The sequence below is a fragment of the Paramisgurnus dabryanus genome, chromosome 14, assembly GCF_030506205.2.
Source record: "Paramisgurnus dabryanus chromosome 14, PD_genome_1.1, whole genome shotgun sequence".
In the NCBI taxonomy this organism is placed as follows: domain Eukaryota; kingdom Metazoa; phylum Chordata; class Actinopteri; order Cypriniformes; family Cobitidae; genus Paramisgurnus; species Paramisgurnus dabryanus.
The window spans coordinates 5,758,201-5,776,498 of record NC_133350.1 but is presented as its reverse complement, the minus strand read 5'-3'; the positions used below and the strand labels follow the sequence as shown (position 1 = coordinate 5,776,498).

The following is an 18,298-nucleotide window of genomic DNA, read 5'->3' as shown; positions in this document are numbered from 1 at the left end:
TAAGTATTATAAGGTCCATTATACCACTAGTCAGATATGAGCAGCAATTTCCATAGCAACTGTAGTTCAGGGTTCATGGAGTTCATTTATAGGGGAAAAAAACGTTGAAATGTTTTTAAATGTGCACTTGTGCTCCCGATGGTCATTGTTTTAAATGTCTTTGTCCTAGCGTAGAGCGTCTCGCTACCGTCTCCTTGACAACGGCTCGTGATTCACGGGTTGTCCTGAAGAAGAGGTTCAGGAATAGATGTTTTATGCTAACGTTTTAATAATAAAATACTTGTTATAATACCAGAGTAACTGATTACTAAAAATTTTTTTAGTTAATTGCCTTTAAAACACCTGTAAACTTGGTAGTCTGACAGATGAACGGTCAGCCCTGACCTTGAAAGTAATGCATGTGACATAAGTTTATGGAAAAATCCTTTTACAGGTTATAGGCTGTTTTTTTCTCGCGAGAGGTAGAGAACGACTGCCCCGGCTGATAGAAAGAAATTTTGTGACAACTTTCTCCCCGAGTAACACCGCGTTCCGCGAACTTAAGCTGTAAGGGCAATGCCACAGAGAGACGTGCGCGCGGGCGACACGCGCAGAACCGCACACCACTAGATAAGCCGGTAACCGGCGGAACACCACTAACTAGTTGTGTCGGGAAACTATGGGATGGATTGCTATGGCAACCGACCAGACGTCACAATCTGGGCATGTGTGTTCCATTTTTGTCTTTCTTATTTTCAGTCTGGAGGATTTGGATAGAGGGGAGAGAAAGGGAAAGAGAGATTTTTGGGGGCTGCTGGAAAAATAGGGCAGCCATCTTTTATTTAATTTTGAGCTTATTAAAAAGAAAATCAGCCTCACCTTCAGTTGACGGTCTCCTCTTCTATCTAACGTTAGGCATCTAGCGGCTGGGGATTCAGAGGGTTAAGTTTCCAGACTTTATTCCTGTATCTCGGATGTGTGATTCCCTTATGCAGTAAAGATGCCCGGATCGCTGAGCAATGAAGAAGAGGGGCAAGACGATATAGATTTTGAAGACGACGTGCCAGGTGAGGGGGTAAAGAGTCACAGGGGAGGGAGAGTTCTGCCCTTCACAACTGCGCTGCTACGCCTAGTTGAATGCGGGGAAAGGCGGCTCGCGCTAAGCGTTCGCGCCTCCGATTTATCATAGCGCGTAACCGGTAATAGTCTCAGTGGCATTTGTTCTCGCACCGGACACTGTTCATCCAAAAATAACGCACTGTCCGACTGTATCTGAGTCACCAAAGCGCGACTGTTGTGACAAACCCATTCTTTAATCGTTTGTGTAGATAGTCATGTGCCAGCTAATTTGTCTCTGGGCGCATTTTTCTTTGAATGTAAATGAGAGATTACATGCATCGCGTTTTGTCTTTGCTGCTTGGCCCGCTCTGATTTTGCAACCATGCTCTTTATTTGTTATTAATAGAATAAGACTGCATAGGCATGCATTAGACTTTTATATAAAATCCTTATAAAAGGTATATTTTAAGTCTTGCGCATGCTTGATATACTGCAGTCTTATTCTAATAATAACAATAATGCAAGTATCTGGGCTTTTACGATTCATTCAATGTTCAGATCTGATCGAAACAAACATCCAGAATAATCCAAAAATATGAGACCCCCCACAGAAAATAAAGGATTCCTCTCTGGGATATTGAGGTGCTCAGTTACAATGCCTCTCCATGGTCACAGTGTCTTGGTGAAAAGTAGTGCATGTGCCTGTTAGAGCCACGTGTGACAGGAAAACATCAGCTACAGTGTTTCTCTGCCTCTGTGGTCTGTTTGAGGGGCACAAGCTTAGGTCACAGCCCTTACAATCTCTCCAAAAATGTCAGATTTGCTATACCTCAGGCACTGATTATATCAGTGGTGCGTAAAAACCCCTAGAAATTAATATTCAGTGCATGACTAATGCATTACAGAAGGCCAATATGGATAAAGATAAGTGATACTTTGTTAATTGTAATTTTTGATGCTCATGCAAAATAAATTTTTTTATTCTGCATTTAGAAAGCCAAACATTTTGTACATATTTTACCCAACCATGGGTTCAAACACCTCAGCATTTCTTAAAATGTCAATTACTGCCTGTCACTCTTTTTCTTCAGTCTATCTGATTTATCTGTTTGTGCTGCCTGTGTAAGTGAACAGCATGGGTTTGCCAAAAGACTCATAAATCTTGTTTTTTGATAGTTTGGTCTTCAATAAGTTGTGAAAGCAGGGTGCAGTGTTGAGATGAAGAAAACCGTAGTTAAGACTTCGCTCTGGCCTTTTATACATTCATGAAACGCCGTTCAACAAAATCAATACATTTATAGTTTTTCGCCCAGAGCCAGGTCTGGGCCGCCTCTGAATTAGTCGTGAGTCACATGACCAAACCGAGCACGAGTATCTCATTTGCACCCCGATCTCGTATTTACCTTTGTTTTTTAGAAGGCTGCAAAATGCCAGTGATCAACACTGCTGGGGGCTGCAAATGGGTTGAAAAAATGTGTGATATGCACAAGAATTAATAATTAAAAAATAATTTATGAGCCAGTGGGTTCTGTCCATGTATGGTAAGCCCCCGCAAGTGCTACAAATGAAAAATGAGCGAAATAAGGCAGCTGAGGACTGATTTTGGCTTGGCTGTTTTCATTGCTGTTGTGATTGCTTTTCAGAACGATTTTGCAGGCCGGAAAACCTTTACTGTTTTTTTTTTTTTGTGTTACTGACATTTTTATTAGGTGGTTTATACAGTTTCTCCTTGAATGTGGGCTTGTTTTAAAGGATGGATTTGAAAATAGACGTTACGCTAATTAAATTATTTCTTTGTGAACCTGCTGTGAATCATTTCAGTACAGTCAGCCTTTTGGGAAATGCAGCTTAGTTTTTCGCAAATAAAATGAAAACTACAGTTTATTTGCACAAACAAAAGCTAAGCCTAATTAGTTAATCTAAAATGCATATGAAATGCAACAGTCCTGCATTGAAAATACAGTACAGTATGTACAGTAGGTCGGAGATGTAAGATTTGCAAACCAAACAGGGTGCTCCAAACACTGCAGAACACATGACTGCTGCCCCCAGCCAGGGAAAATGAAGTGATCGCTGGTGCGTACACTAAATGTGGGAATAAGAGACAAACAGATGATTTATAAAAATGAAAGGAGAAGGAAGCATAAGGAATGCCGTTCTTGGGCAATTTGCATGCTTTTTCATGTTATTTCACCTCCATCGGATTTGGTTAATGGATGTTCATGGTCTCTGTTTAGATATGCACATTTTAATCAGGTTGTCTTAAATTGTTGCAACTTGAGTCCACATTCCTTCTGCGCCGCATCAAGAACAAAGAATGTAGCGTTTCCAAATAAAAAGAGTGATTTTTCCCACAGTCTCATCCGGAGATTGCAAAAAAATTAAGACAAGATATTTATTTGGTATAATTTCCTGCCTTATTTTTACTTTCACCCCCAGCCAAACCCTGTGGTGGAGTTTCTGCTTTTGTGGATTTAGGCATTACATGCAACATATCCTTGTTAGGACCAGTATTATTTATCCACTCAGCCTGGTTTTGTTTTACATAGTCTTATCTCTCTTCGAAACAGAAAGATTATCGTGTGCTTTCTCTTGCTCAGAGAAGTCATCGTTCTGATTGGTGGGGGTTATTTTTGGATGCCGCACTGTGAAAGCTGACACCCCATTCTCTTTGCGTTTGTGTATCTAAGTGTGTAAACCATTGTTGCATCACACATTCTTCTCTGTGTGTCATCAATTTCGGCATCTTACTTTACAGCAGTGTTTGTCAGATTTTAAAGCATGTTGAATATTCTCCAACATATTGACTTTTTAAAATATAAAATATACATATATGCAAATAAAGGAATTATCCAATAGAGGTTTTGTTCTAATAAAGAACAAACTAGTGGTTTAGATAAATGATATAATTTTAGACTGCTGTGCTACACTTGTGTGGTGAATTTTTGTGAATAATAATGCAAACCAGAGCAATGGCCTTAGACTTAGACTAGATAGAAATTATGTTTTATAGTCTAGTCTTTGCAAAGTAGATGTACAGCCTTTAAAAGTTGAAGGTCTCAATGAGAGAGGTGTTCTGAACATGCTGCCTCATCACAATAACGGTGGGGGCACTATTAACATACGCAGTCAGACAGCTAATGCGTTTTCCTGTAAACACTTCTCTTCTTTACAGCGAGCACGGCCGTGAATCCCTTCTCTAATGGAGTGCGGCAATGACCCAGCCCTTGCTGGAAGGTCACAGTTACCCCAATTTCTATGCTTAGCTAACACAAAAATGTGTCATTTTAAGGGCCACTGCCAGGCGACAATGGTTATGGCACACCTTTAAAACACCTGGCAGCGCCTGGCAGAGCATCAGTACCCAGGAAAGTGATACAGAACGTGACTGCCTGTTATGTTGACTCCGCCCCTCATGAAGAACATAATCCTTTGCCGCTTTTATTAGATTGTTCATCTTTGTGAATTGCTGCGAATATGCAAATGACAATGCAGCAGTATACATCAGTTATTAAATATTGTTTATGCAGATTTTTACTTTCTCTCTCTCTCTCTCTCTCTCTCTCTCTCTCTCTCTCTCTCTCTCTCTCTCTCTCTCTCTCTCTCTCTCTCTCTCTCTCTGTGATTTGGACTTTCAAAGAGACGCTAGATGTATCGAATTGGATCTGCAAAATCATACATCTAATATCTAATCTAATATTTGTTTAATTTATATGCGCTTTAGAAATTATGCAGGTGCAGCATAATCCAAACCTCTCAAGACATTTTTTGACAATGCATGCCAGGTATTCTCACATTAAGTGTGCTGTATTGCATCACAGTGACTGTAAGTGAGACATGAATGAAGAGGAAATGTGAGCTTGATGCGCCTGGCAGGCAGCAGACGTATTCTGCAGACATGAAAGAGCCTCCCCGTGAGATGTACCGCAGACGCACTGCCCTAAATATCCGTCATCTCTCGGGCGACTGCTCTGTTTATGTGCAGCAGAAGATTAAAATAAAAGGATAAAACTGACAGAAAGATGGGGAGCTCCGTATTTACAAGAGTAAATACTCAAGACAGCCCAACGCAGGGCTGCGAGCCGGGCTTCAGACGTGCTGTGACTGCTCTCACCAGAGCTAAAGTCCTCAAACATAGTGGCAGCTAAATGAAGGTTAAGTGGATTTGGAGGATAGCATCCAAGAGGGTGGGAAAAGCCCATCTCCGCCGGCTCCCATGGGGCGTGGTGGGCTGTAGGGCAGGGCTTTAGCTGATCGACTCCACCACACACACACTGCATATTTCATGGGCCACAGTCTGAGCTGAAGATAGGCAGTCTGCGGGAGTCGTACCGTAGTGCTCCAGTGCAGAGGATGCCTCCCTGATGTCTTTTTTAGCGCTTACCCTTTTTGACAGCATGGTGGTATTGAAGTGTTAGAGTGCGTATGTGCTTCCAGACAGTGGTTTTTGTTTACAGTGTGAGATTCACAGTTCAGCAGGTGGCAGAAGGCTCACCTCACTTCTTTTCGCTCCCCTTCCAGTTTGTCAACAAGGGTCCTTGCTTTTTCTCTCAGGGAGCAAAGTAGTCTCTGGTCCCTCAAACCCTTCATGGAATTAGATAGGTAAACAAAAGACAAATTTGCCTCAAGATTTGCCTTTCACCTAAAAAATGGCATTTTCCCAACCATATAAAACAAACTCTCATTCTTTTCTATTAAATATGTGACCCTTTCTGTGAAATGCAGGGTAAAGTTTCATGATTATATATATTATGAGATTTGGAGCGTAAAAGTTGGGTTTCAGTCAGTTATTATTCACACTGATTTCAACCTGACATGGTCTTACTCGATATTAGTCAATATTAAAGTTATCAAAGTTATATTTCACAGAATGTTCTTTACAATATGTAGGATTATTTTATGTATATAAGTCGCAAGGGTATATTTAAAGAGTCACCAAAATGCAATAAATCCATTTGACTAATTTCGGTAAAAAGGTGTTTTCTATACCAAGAAAGTGACGAGATGAAAACCCCTATATTCTGTTACAAACTTTCACATAGCATCTTTAGGTTATCATAACATTAAAAATTCAAATCCATAATTCGATTTTCAAAGATTTATTATAAAAATGATTATTTTTTTCCACAAAATGCAATAAAGGCATTTTGCATACAAGCTATAAATCTATTGAATCAATATATAAATGTGCATTCATCTTTGCCATGTTATATTCATTTAGTTGACTAGTGGTATACACTGATTAAAAAAAATTATATTAATGGCATTAATCAAAACACTTATTTTGCCATATTAATAACACTGTCATTGCTGCTGTCATCCTTGGGACGTCGTCACTGAACTTTTTTGACAGCGATCAGTTGTAAAATGTTCTGGTCCTGCTCCTTTTCGTTGGCTTTTCATAAGATGCCCTGGGGTCAATGTGTTAGCATGACAGAAGCTTGATGCTGTTGTGTGAGAACAAGCAACAGCCGGCATTTTTCCGTCTCCCGAGTGCCTCTCGCCTAAATTATTTGATTTTGATCGCTTACGTCACAGAAAACCACCACAGGTTTGTCAATGGCATCACAGTATTATTTTGTTTTTGTTTGTTTGTTGATCACAAAGTACAAAGTAGATTCCATGTGTGTTCAGCGCGCCGCCATTATTGTTTACAATGCGTGGAATGGTGCGCTGTGATTTGTTGAGCGGTTTTAATGCATTTTGCAGAGAAGGAGGACTGGCGTTTATCGCGTTTTGGAAAAAAAGGGAGAAAAAATTACAGAATAACACGGTGGATATTGGATTTTGCTAAAATTAAGAATTACCTTTTTAATACTGACCTGATACAATACTGATTTTGGTGCTAACATTTTTTTAATGCTGTTTATCTCGTTTTGGAACCAAACTCTTCATTTGTATTGGTAGCCAACAATACATTGTATGGGTCAAAATTATAGTTTTTTTTTGTTGCCAAAAATCATTAGGATATTAAATAAAGATCATGTTCCGTGAATATATTTTGTAGATTTCATACCATAATATAAAAAATGTGTATTTATCATTAGAAATATATGTGTGGTTAAGAACTTCTTTAAAGGCGATTTTCTCAAATATTTTTTTCAAGATTTTTTTTGCACCCTCAGATTTTTAAATAGTTGTATTTCTGCCAAATATTGCCCGTTTCCAGCAAACCATACATCAATGCAATGGAAAGCTTATTTATTCAGCTTTCAGACGATTAATACATCTCAATTTCAAATGAGTGGTTTTGTAGACCTAGGTCACATATGTTATGTCATCATATACACTTACACCTAAAATAGAACATAATGGGGCAGTTTCCCAGACAGGGCTTATCCTAGTCCCAGACTAAAATGCATGTTTGAGCTGTCTTAATTTAAATACACCTTGTACTGACATATCTTAACATATATCAGTGCCACACTTGTATTGTTTTTTGTGTGGTATGTTTGTAATCTATGCTATAATGTCTTAATTTAACTAAGGCCTAGTCCTGGATTAATCTTAACCCTGTCTGTGAAACCGCCCCCATGAAATATACAAACTAATTGCATACAGTAAAACACATTCTTAACAGAAATATTGTTATGTGTCCACATTTTAAATTAATGGGACATTTTTGTCATGTATGGGGGCTGTAGATGCTGTGTGGCTGAATCTCACAGATGTGAACTTGTATGCTTGTTCTTCATCAGATGAGGATGAGGAAGGTGTGCGCGAGAGGAGTGTTCCCCTGTCACCACTAGAGAGGTTCTTCACTGAGGGCTCTGTTAAACAGCAAAAGAAGAAGAAACCCAGCAAGATAACAGAGGGCAAGGAAGAGAAGCCCAAAGTGAAGAAAAAGAAAAAAAAAGAGGTATGCACAATACAACTTGACATCATCAGAATGTATTTGATTTCCTGTGACGTAGATTTCGGTTTGATTTGTGCTTTTGGGCATTGTGATCAATTGAATTTATTTAGCGCCTTCAGGACCAAGGCCACGCATTGTCTCACCTGCATCAGGCTGACACTAAATCATCCATATAACAAATGGCATCCTGATCCAGCTTTAGCCCGCACTACATCACAGCAGTCATAAGAAAGAGCAGGTGCGCTGTTGTCGGCACTGCCACGGCTTAAGCACTGCTGAATGCTCCGTATAAAACAAATTGCCCGACCCAAGTGTATTATATCAGATTGTTTACCATTCAGCCCTTTTATTCCTGTCCACCATCCCTCCGTGCCTGCTGTGTCATCTGTGCCGTGAAGTGAGATAAAATGTTTGACAGGTCAGTCGGTCACAGGCCCGCCAGCTGACTGTAGTCACCGTCGGGATAATGAGAAGGATTTCCCTTTTCTTCTTTCTCTCTTTCTTTCTTTTCTCGCTCACCCTCCTCGTTCAGATTCGGTCACTCTGTCAGGGCTCCTTCGCTCCCTCCCTCTCAGCGGTGGTAAATGTGCCGTGGAGAGGGCAGAAGGGTCTCCCCTCAGCAGCTAAGCACCCTGCTTGGCGTCAGTCATGCTCTCCCTGCAGTGCCGTGTCAGACATGGGCTCAAATCAATGCGGGTCAAAACCGCCGCCTGCCCTTCCGCTGTCTGCAAGTTTAATGGCTCAACTCACCAAAGCTGATCGGCCACCTGTACCAAAACCTGATTGACTGTGGAGAGTCTGGGGATTGTAACAGGTGACTGGAAATTGATGCTTTGTCAGATGTAAGCAATGATAAGTGATATTTCAGCAGGATGGATTAGTTTTTGTCTGGACTGAATTGAATGTCTTTTGGAAATGTTTGTTTCAAAGAGCACCTATTGTCCGATTCACTTTTTTTATTTCCTTTGGTGTGTAAGTGTGTATTAGTACATAGGTTAATGATATGCAAAATGTACCCCAAAGTAAACGAAGACGCGAGTTATCGTCTCCAACGTAAATCTCTTTTCTTGGACTACAAAAAACACACGGATTGTAGGCAACAGTTTACTTCCTGGGGGGATTGGTGATGTAGACAAGATCGACATTATCATAATTCCTCCTGCTTCAGACTCAGACTTCAGACTGTAATGGTGGATTCCCACCAGCCGCGGTAGAGGCTGCAAAAACACGCTATTCACGCGTAGTTGGACGCTTGAACATTTGAGTTCACTCGCTTCATTCGCGCGTGAAAGCCGCGCATGAAATTCTAGTCATTAGAGAAATTCACGCAGAAATTCGCATCATGGGAGGGGCTTCTGCGACTCTGCTGAGACTCTGCCACTACGCTGCCTTCCTGTAATCACGTAACTACTAGAACAGCAAGGTCCTGATTGGTTAACGCAGAAGTTCCGATTTTTCAACTCGCGCGTTTCCCACGGCAACGTACAATTTGTGCGGATAGCGCCATCCGCGCCGCAACTTCTGCGTGTTCCACGCCATTCGCGCGTTTTACACCTTTCGCACGTTCCACGCCATTCGCGCGTAAGTCATTTTTACATGGAAACTACATAGTGTTGCTTTAAGGAATAGTTAAACAACAAAGAAACAATGCTTTATTATTTGCTCGCTGGAATTAAAGTAGTTCATACGATTTGTGACCCAGTCTTTAAAAACCATGCTGAAGTCTTTTTCCCCACATAAAATCTTCATACACTGAAAAAAATGATTCATTCAATTTACTAATTTTTTTTAAGGTAAGTGGTTGCAATCAATTTATTTAAGCTACATTTAAACAAAACAAAAAAAATAAAATAAAAAAAAACGTTTGTTTTGAGTAAATTAAAATTAATAATTTTTTTCAGTGTACGTAATGTAAAGAACATTCTGTAAAAATATTTTAAATTGAAATTTTACATTTTTTTGTATTTACTGTGCAAGGTCATGTCAGTGATTGAAATGGCATGCATTTGGCATACAATTGAAATGGCATACATTAAATTGCATATTTATTGGTAACAAGATCAACAATGCAAAATCAACAAGCTCACACAAGGACAGTAACATCTGCCAAATATCTCCTTTTTGTATTTCAAGAAAGAAAAAAAAACTCAACTCATTTGGGAACAGCATAGTAAATTATGGCATTTTTGAGAACTATTCCTTCAAATACTGCATTATGTATTGAAATAGCAGCAGAATGGTGTCAGCTTAAATACATCGTTGTGCCATTTATTTACGTTGGACCTTTTTACTTTTAGGTAGACAGATAGATTTAAATTTTGGGAGACCTTACAGCTCCAGCTGTGAAGCTCTTTAGTGGTTCCCTTTTTCCTCTCGCTTGAGCCCCCCCCTTCTCTCTATATATTTCTCTCTCCTATTTTTTGCTTTTTTCCTCTCTCTCTCTCATTATCTTTCCCTCTTTCTCTTTTTTCTCTCTCTCTCTCCCCCTTTCCTCTCTCTTTCTTTCCCTCCCCCATATACGTGATTGAGATTTGTCTAGACGGGCTCTACAGCGCAGGCACTGCAACCATGGGGACTCTGCATAACAAGCTCGTTATGCAAACGCGTCTGATTGGATGGCGCCGTTCCATTGGCTGCTGCAGCAGAGAGAGAGCTTCCCCTGCGCCCCCTCCCTAACACTGCACAGTTTGGTTACCATGGCAACACAGAACGGCTGCTGGTGGAGCTCGTGCGCTCTGCGGCAGTGCCGGCCTACCCTGCGATGAGGAGACGTCTGACAGCCAGTGTACAGCTGCAGCACAGCAACAGGCTTTCTCCAATCACACACATACATACACACACACACAGTACATTCACCCACTCTAACACGTGTTCCCTAGCACTAGCAGTGTGATCTCTTTGATTGGTTCTTCTGTTTCCAGATGTTACTAATAATAATGTAATAATGATCTGGTTATCGTTTATTGAAAATGGACGAGTGATTTCACGTTTATCAGTTGTTGCGCCATAGAAAATGCCTGGTTTTCATTAAAGTAACAGTTCACCCAAAGACATGAATGCTTTCATAATTTACTCACCCTCATGCCATCCCACATTTATAGGACTTCCTTTCTTTCTTTAATTTTTGAATCTAATAATTTTATATTAAAATGCTGTCATGTTATCTTCTTATATACTGTAGAAGCCAAAATGGCGAAGCTCCAAAAAGCACATTCATCCATTATTAAAGTAATGCAAAAGACTCGGGAGATCAGTGGAATATTATGTGGCTTCTGAAGCAAATCAAAATGTTTGTCAGAGAAAGGGATACAAATTTTGGGGTTATTTATCGATGCGTCACGTATCCATGACAACATGCAGAACAACGCTGTATGTTCAGATATGGTTGCACACATTGATTACACGTCTCGTGACTTTGTCATATGCATGTTTCATAACAGGACATCCAGGAACCAATCAGGTTCAAGGTTAAAGATGTGCCATATTTGAACTGAAAAGGTAGTCATAACTTTCGTCCCAAATCGCATACGCACTAAATAAGATGAAGTACCTACTCATAGACGGTTAAAATAGTACGTTCTATATAGTATGAATATGGGTAGTGTTAATGAAAATCACGAGACATGTCATCATAATAAACAACAAGTGAGACTGCTGAAAAACCCAGCATACCAGCAGGACCAGCATATGTTATGTTATTTTGGTGCTGGTTTGCTGGTGACCACCAGTATAATTCTAATGCTGGTCCATGCTGGTTTGGTGCTGGTTTAACTGGTGGTCCTCAGCATACCAGCAAGACCATCATATGTTGTGTTTTGGTGCTGGTTTGCTGGTGACCACCAGCTAAACCAGCACCAAACCAGCATGGGAATTATGCAGGTCTATGCTGTTTTTTTTCCAGCAGGGATGTTATACAAGCACAATTTAACCATAAGGTACCACTTTTTATGTTTGTTTTTACATTTAGATAGAGCCGTGTTACCACTTTCTGACTTTTTTGAACACGAAGACGCCTCTTCTTCTTCTTCTTTGGGTGACTCCTCACCTGGGGGTTCATGGGATAGTAGTGTCCATCAAATGCACACTTTAAAATCTTTCCTGAAGTAGTAGATCATCTGGGACCTTTTCAACTATTTTTCGAATACTATGAATTCAGACACACGACTCGGCTCCCCTGATATTCGTCTACAATGTTGTATGAAAGTAGGAAATTTCAGACACAGTGATACACATCTGAAATGGGATGAGGGTGAGTAAATATACCCCTTGGTAACTTTCAATGGCAGGGGATTATTTTCGGGGACTGCGTAATATCATTGCGCCTCCTGCAGTCATGTTACGGCAGCAAAGTCATTGATTATTACTCCAGAATGAGAGAATAGTTCCTAGCCATACATGCCTAGAAAATCGCAACTTTTAATTTTCCGTCGGCCTTAGTTTGTTTTTTAAGTGTGATGCTAATGGTCTAATCAGATTCAATGGATTATGCTAAACTAGGCTAAAAGTGGTACCACCAGACCCTGAGATCAGCTGAATGGATTCCAAAACGGTAAAAATCAAATGTTTAGCTCTAGGGGAGCTGGAAAATGAGTATATTTTCAAAAAAGGGGAGTGCCCCTTTAAGGTTTGTAGATGTGAGGGCTTTACCAAGTAGATGGATGTCAGTTCTCCATTTCAAACATCTGTGTTCCTGAGCAATGAAGTTGGTTTTTGAATAGTCGAGCCTGACAGGTGATGCAATGCGGTTATGAACTCACTACTATTTATTAATAGCAAATAGATGGTACGCAAACTTATTCGAAAAGACATTTGATTTTCCCTCATTCACCGTCTAACTAGCTGTCAGTATATTTTAAAACAAACACTGGGTGGAATGACCAGTCAGTTATCGGTAAAGGCTGATAATACCTGTCGTCAATGTATAAAGTTTTGTAGCAATATTTTCAAAAAAACCTGTTGCAACAGGGGCTTGCTCGCGCGCTGGATGACATGTCGGACAGGGAAGACCGGGGCCACAGGTCAGGAAGCGAAAGCAGCACCTACAGTACCCTGAAGAAGAAGAAGAAACCCAAAGAGAAAAAGGAGAAGAAAACCAAACAGAGAAAGAAAGATGAAGATGAGGACGATGATGATGACGATGATGGAAACATGAAGGTAGAGTCAGTTCTGACAATGAGGTACTGTATTTCTTAAAAAATGCTAATTACTCTTTCTCCAGGAACCCAAGTCATCCAGTCAGCTGATGATGGAGTGGGGTCTCGAAGACGTGCAGTACGCCTTCTCAGAGGATGACTATAAAACGATCACCAACTACAAAGCTTTTAGCCAATTTCTGAGGTAGAATTTCCTCTCTAATGCCCTGCTGTCAAGTTGTCTTGTTCTATTTTAAAAACGCTCCCTTATGCATATGCTAATACTTGTACAAAGTAATGGCACTGTGATGACAGTTTTCTTATAACAGGCATGGAAACAAGAGGAACTGTCAGACCTCACACTATGCAGGTCCATGCAGCCAATATGGGGTCTAATCTGATCCAATAGACACTCTGACTAAGATCTGTTTGGATTGGGCGTGTTCAAAGCCATTGTAAAATATACATTGAATAATGTGCAATGTTGCTTGGCAACTGTTCGCATCTTACAGCTAATAAACGTTATTATTAGCCATATAGGATTTTATTGAAAATTTTTGACGTTTCATATAAAAGCACATAGTAGATTTTGCATTGTTTTCCTATCACTTAAAAAGTAAAATCACATTATCACACAGCCTTTTGTAGCTTGATGCATTATTCAGTCAGAAATCGCTACACAAAACCCAACCTCAGAACTGTTTTCTCTTTGTTGTTGTACTTGGTGGTCAGGCCCCTCATTGCCAAGAAGAACCCCAAGATTCCCATGTCGAAAATGATGACGGTGCTTGGAGCAAAATGGAGAGAGTTCAGCGCAAACAATCCTTTTAAAGGCACCTCCGCAACTGCCGTGGCTGCGGCTGTGGCTGCTGCCGTGGAAACGGTCAATGTGGCCCCGCCCATCTGTATTAGAAGTATTCAACAGATCTCACCATCTGGGCAAATCAAAAAAGCCAAAACCAAAGAGGGAAAGGGTAATTTTTTGTTGTTTCATATCGGATTAAATATAAAGTGTAATTTCTAAAGCATTCACTGCAAAAAATTACTTTCTTACTAGTATTTTTGTCTTGTTTTCAGTAAAAATATCTAAAAAGATGTATCAAGATGTATTTTCTTGATGAGCAAAATGACCTAACAAAATAAGTCTAGTTTTTAGACAAAAAATATACAATTTAAGAGAATTTGTGCTTTAAACAAACAAAATTATCTGCCAATGGGGTGAGAAAATTTTGCTTAAATTAAGTGTTTAAGAAAAAGAAAACTTATTTTTAGATTTATATTTTTTTGTTTTAAGTTTACATTTTTTGTCTATAAACTAAACTTATTTTCTTAGGTCATTTTGCTCATCAAGAAAAAGCATCTTAATTTAAGATTTTTTTTATATGAAACAAGACAAAAATACTAAGTAAGAAAGTAATTTTTTGCAGTGTTTACATTGGTTACACATGCTAATTGGTTGACCAATTGTTTGTTTGCGAGTTTGGGATTTTGTTACTATCAGTATATGAAAATATGGCCTTATGTGCATGTACAACTTCTTAAAAAAATGCAAATTCAGAAGCTAAATATTTTGTTTCACTATACACTGCAAAAAATTATTTTCAAGAAAACATTTTCTTAGTATTTTTGTCTTGTTTTCAGTAGAAATATAAATTGAGATGCTTTTTCTTGATGAGCAAAATGACCCAAGAAAAAAAGTCTAGTTTTTAGACCAAAAATATAAAATTTAAGTGATTTTGTGCATAAAACAAGCAAAAATTCTGCCATGGGGTAAGCAAATTTTTCTTGACTTTTTTTTTTTATTTAGTGTTTAAGAAAATTTTTCAAGATTTTTTGCTTACCCCATTCACTGCAAAAAATTATTTTCAAGAAAACCTTTTCTTTGTATTTTTGTCTTGTTTTCAGTAAAAATATAAAAAAATTCTTAAATTAAGATGCTTTTTCTTGATGAGCAAAACAACCCAAGAAAATAAGTTTTTAGAGCAAAAATATCACATTTAAGTGATTTTGTGCATAAAACAAGCAAAAAAATCTTGAACATTTTTCTACTAAATTCAATTATTTTTTTGCTTGTTTTATGCACAAAATCACTTAAATGTGATATTTTTGCTCTAAAAATTAGACTTATTTTTTTGAGTTGTTTTGTTCATCTTAATTTAAGAATTTTTTGATATTTTTACTGAAAACAAGACAAATTACTAAGATGTTTTCTTCTTGAAAATAATTTTTTGCAGTGTTGGCATAAAAATTACCAAAAATATCAAATTTAAGTGATTTTTTGGATAAAACAAGCAAAAAACTTGAAAAAATTTTTAAACACTAAATTCAAGAAAACCCCCAATCTTACCCCATTGGCAGATTTTTTTGCACTTAATTGTGATATTTTTGGTCTAAAAACTAGACTTCTTTTCTTGGATCGTTTCAAGAAAAAGCATCTTAATTTAAGAATTTTTTGATATTTTACTGAAAACAAGACAAAAATACTTGTTTTTCTTGAAAATCATTTTTTGCAGCGTATAATTAAAAAAAAATGGTCTCATTCCTCACCAGTATGTGTTTTGTTTGTCTCATCTGGACTGCATTGCAGGGCCTGGTGCTAAAAGAAAGAGTAAGCCAGTTAAAGAAACAAAAAAGAAAGGGAAACCGAAGAAGTCCAAATCGAAAGCAGGCCAGGGTGGAAAAAGGAAAAAAGGCTCTTCGGTAAGGATGCCTTTTCACTAAAACCTGCGTCACATGGAAAAGATTCCCCATTGCGTTTGAAGTCGGAGATTTTTTTTAAGTTTGCCAGTTGTTTCCACTTTCCAGAATAATTCACACATTGGTATTTACGAATACTTTTGTAGTGTTTTTGTTTTGGTCCCTCTCAGTTTTACTAGGTTTCCATGTTTTCAGGTCATAACCTTTTGTAAGATGGTTAGATTGTAATCATAGATGTACTGCCTATTACAATACATGTCACATCGTGAAATCATGTGGTTTGAAGTGTATTATGCTGATGTCATATTTCCTAGAGTGAGGAGGATTTCCTGGATGACTTTTCAGACTTTGATGACATCAGCATTCATAGTGCCTCTGTACGCTCCGACACTTCAGCAGCACCTAAAAAGAAAACAAGCCGTCGAGGACGAAAGAAAAGAAAAAGTACATTTTCGTTCTGTTTTACTTTCAGAATGAGCAGACACAGAGTCCGTGTGAGCATTTGCCATTATGGCATTAGCTACCAATAAAAATGCAGTACTCTAAATTTACCATGTTTACTATTTTTAAGATTTTTTTTTCGAAAATGACAGATTATAAAAATTTTAAGTTTAGGAAAAAAAATAGTATAAGGTGTGTATTCATGTTTTTATTTTATTCCTGGATTACTTGAGGATTGTTGTTGTACTGTATATGAAACGCTGTGCATTTGATGTTGCACTGATTCACGACACGCTTGTGTTCGCTCTGTAATGGTAATGCAGGAGAGGATGGAGACGGTTACGAGACAGACCATCAGGACTACTGTGAGGTCTGTCAGCAGGGTGGAGAGATCATTTTATGTGACACCTGTCCTAGAGCATATCACCTGGTGTGTCTGGATCCAGAACTGGAAAAAGCCCCTGAGGGCAAATGGAGTTGCCCCCATTGTGTAAGGAAATCCCTTCCTGGATCACGCACACAATAGACAAGTGTCTCTTTTTAACATCAAACCACATATTATTTTTAATCCCAGGACTGAAGCCTAGTATAACCCAGTACCTCATCTCTTAGGAAAAAGAAGGCATCCAGTGGGAGGCTAAAGATGATGAGGAGGAGGAAGATGAGGTTGCCGGTGAGGAGGAAGATGACCATATGGAGTTCTGCAGAGTTTGTAAGGATGGTGGAGAGCTGTTGTGCTGTGACACCTGTCCGTCCTCCTACCACATCCACTGCCTCAACCCACCACTGCCTGAGATCCCTAATGGAGAGTGGCTGTGTCCGCGGTGCATGGTGAGAGACGTCTGCACAGCTTGATTTAGTTATGTAAGAGTGTGACACCCAATTCATCATTAACTTTGGTTCATTTAATTGGTTTGAAAACCGATCTCAGGTGTGTTTCGAAGAACTGCACTTTTGAAAAGGTTTCATGTGAACCACATTTCCTGGTTTATGTGAATTCAATCCAGATGTGAACTGCTATTGATGACATATATTCTTTATGCATCGTTTGTCTCTAGCTTGGTAGTAAGTCCCAATAAAAAATCTGGTGCAGCCATCTTTTTATTGTAACTGCACATTGTTCTGATAAACAAACAAACAAACAAATAAACATATCAAAGCAAAATAAACATGTTCTCCAATATCTAGCTTTCACATGTCTGTATGTTTTGCCAATGTACCTTGATAAGGAGCAGTAGAAAAATGAAACATTTACATTTATGCATTTATCCAAATCAACTTACAGTGCATTACAATTACATATTTTTTATCCTTGGGTTCGAACCTGTCAATTTTATGTACTAAGGGTGAAAACCATTATATGCAAATGTAAAGTCTATTATAGTATAGTAATACACTGCAAAAAAATGATTTTTAAGAAAAAATGGTCTTAGTATTTTGTCTTGTTTTCAGTGAAAAACAAGCAAAAAAATCTGCCAATGGGTTAAGCTAATTTTTCTTGAATTTTTCTTGAATTTAGTGTTTAAGAAAAATGTTCAAGATTTTTTTGCTTACCCCATTGGCATATATTTTTTATTGTTTTAATCACAAATTCACTTAAATTGTATGTGTTTTTGTCTAGAAACTATTAGGTCATTTTGCTTATCAAGAAAATGCATCTTCATTTAAATAAATTAATTTAAATGCATTTTATTTTTAAATATTTGCACTGAAAACAAGACAAAAATATGTTCAAAAAAATTAATTCTTAAATAATTAAGTTTTTTCTTGATGAGCAAAACGACCCAAGAAAAGTCTAGTTTTAGACAAAAAATATCAAATTTAAGTTATTTTGTGTATAAAACAAGCAAAAAAAAAAAAAAATGGCAATATAAGGTAAGCAAAAAAATCTTGAACATTTTTCTTAAAGGAACAGTATGTAGGATTGTGGCCAAAACTGGTATTGCAATCACAAAACTTGTGGCTAAAACTGGTACTGCAATCACACAACTGGTGGCCAATACACAACATGACAACATAAACATCAGTTGAGGTCTGCAACTCCACTTTTTAAATGACAATATTTTGGCCAGACCACTGTTGTCAGTGATATAAGTATTTGAAATGAAAATGATTTCTTAATGTCTAGTGACAT

General features: G+C 38.3%; 2 protein-coding genes across 5 annotated transcripts in view; one reads left to right on the top strand and one right to left on the bottom strand.

Annotated features, from left to right (window-relative positions):
* The window catches only part of rnf207a (ring finger protein 207a), a 31,448-nt gene extending 30,452 nt beyond the window's left edge, over positions 1-996 (bottom strand). Inside the window, exon 1 of the mRNA XM_065241153.1 lies at positions 859-996. The gene's annotated coding sequence lies outside the window, so the exon portion shown is untranslated. The remainder of the gene's footprint in view (positions 1-858) is intronic.
* The window catches only part of chd5 (chromodomain helicase DNA binding protein 5), a 42,512-nt gene continuing 25,120 nt past the window's right edge, over positions 907-18,298 (top strand). For all 4 annotated transcript variants that reach the window (XM_065241142.1, XM_065241143.1, XM_065241140.1 and 1 more), the window contains exons 1-9: positions 907-1,046; positions 7,737-7,897; positions 12,860-13,048; positions 13,113-13,231; positions 13,759-14,000; positions 15,614-15,726; positions 16,038-16,167; positions 16,488-16,654; positions 16,777-16,995. In XM_065241142.1, coding sequence (XP_065097214.1) covers positions 980-1,046; positions 7,737-7,897; positions 12,860-13,048; positions 13,113-13,231; positions 13,759-14,000; positions 15,614-15,726; positions 16,038-16,167; positions 16,488-16,654; positions 16,777-16,995 — 1,407 coding nt within the window. In that variant the 5' untranslated portion in view covers positions 907-979. The remainder of the gene's footprint in view (positions 1,047-7,736; positions 7,898-12,859; positions 13,049-13,112; positions 13,232-13,758; positions 14,001-15,613; positions 15,727-16,037; positions 16,168-16,487; positions 16,655-16,776; positions 16,996-18,298) is intronic.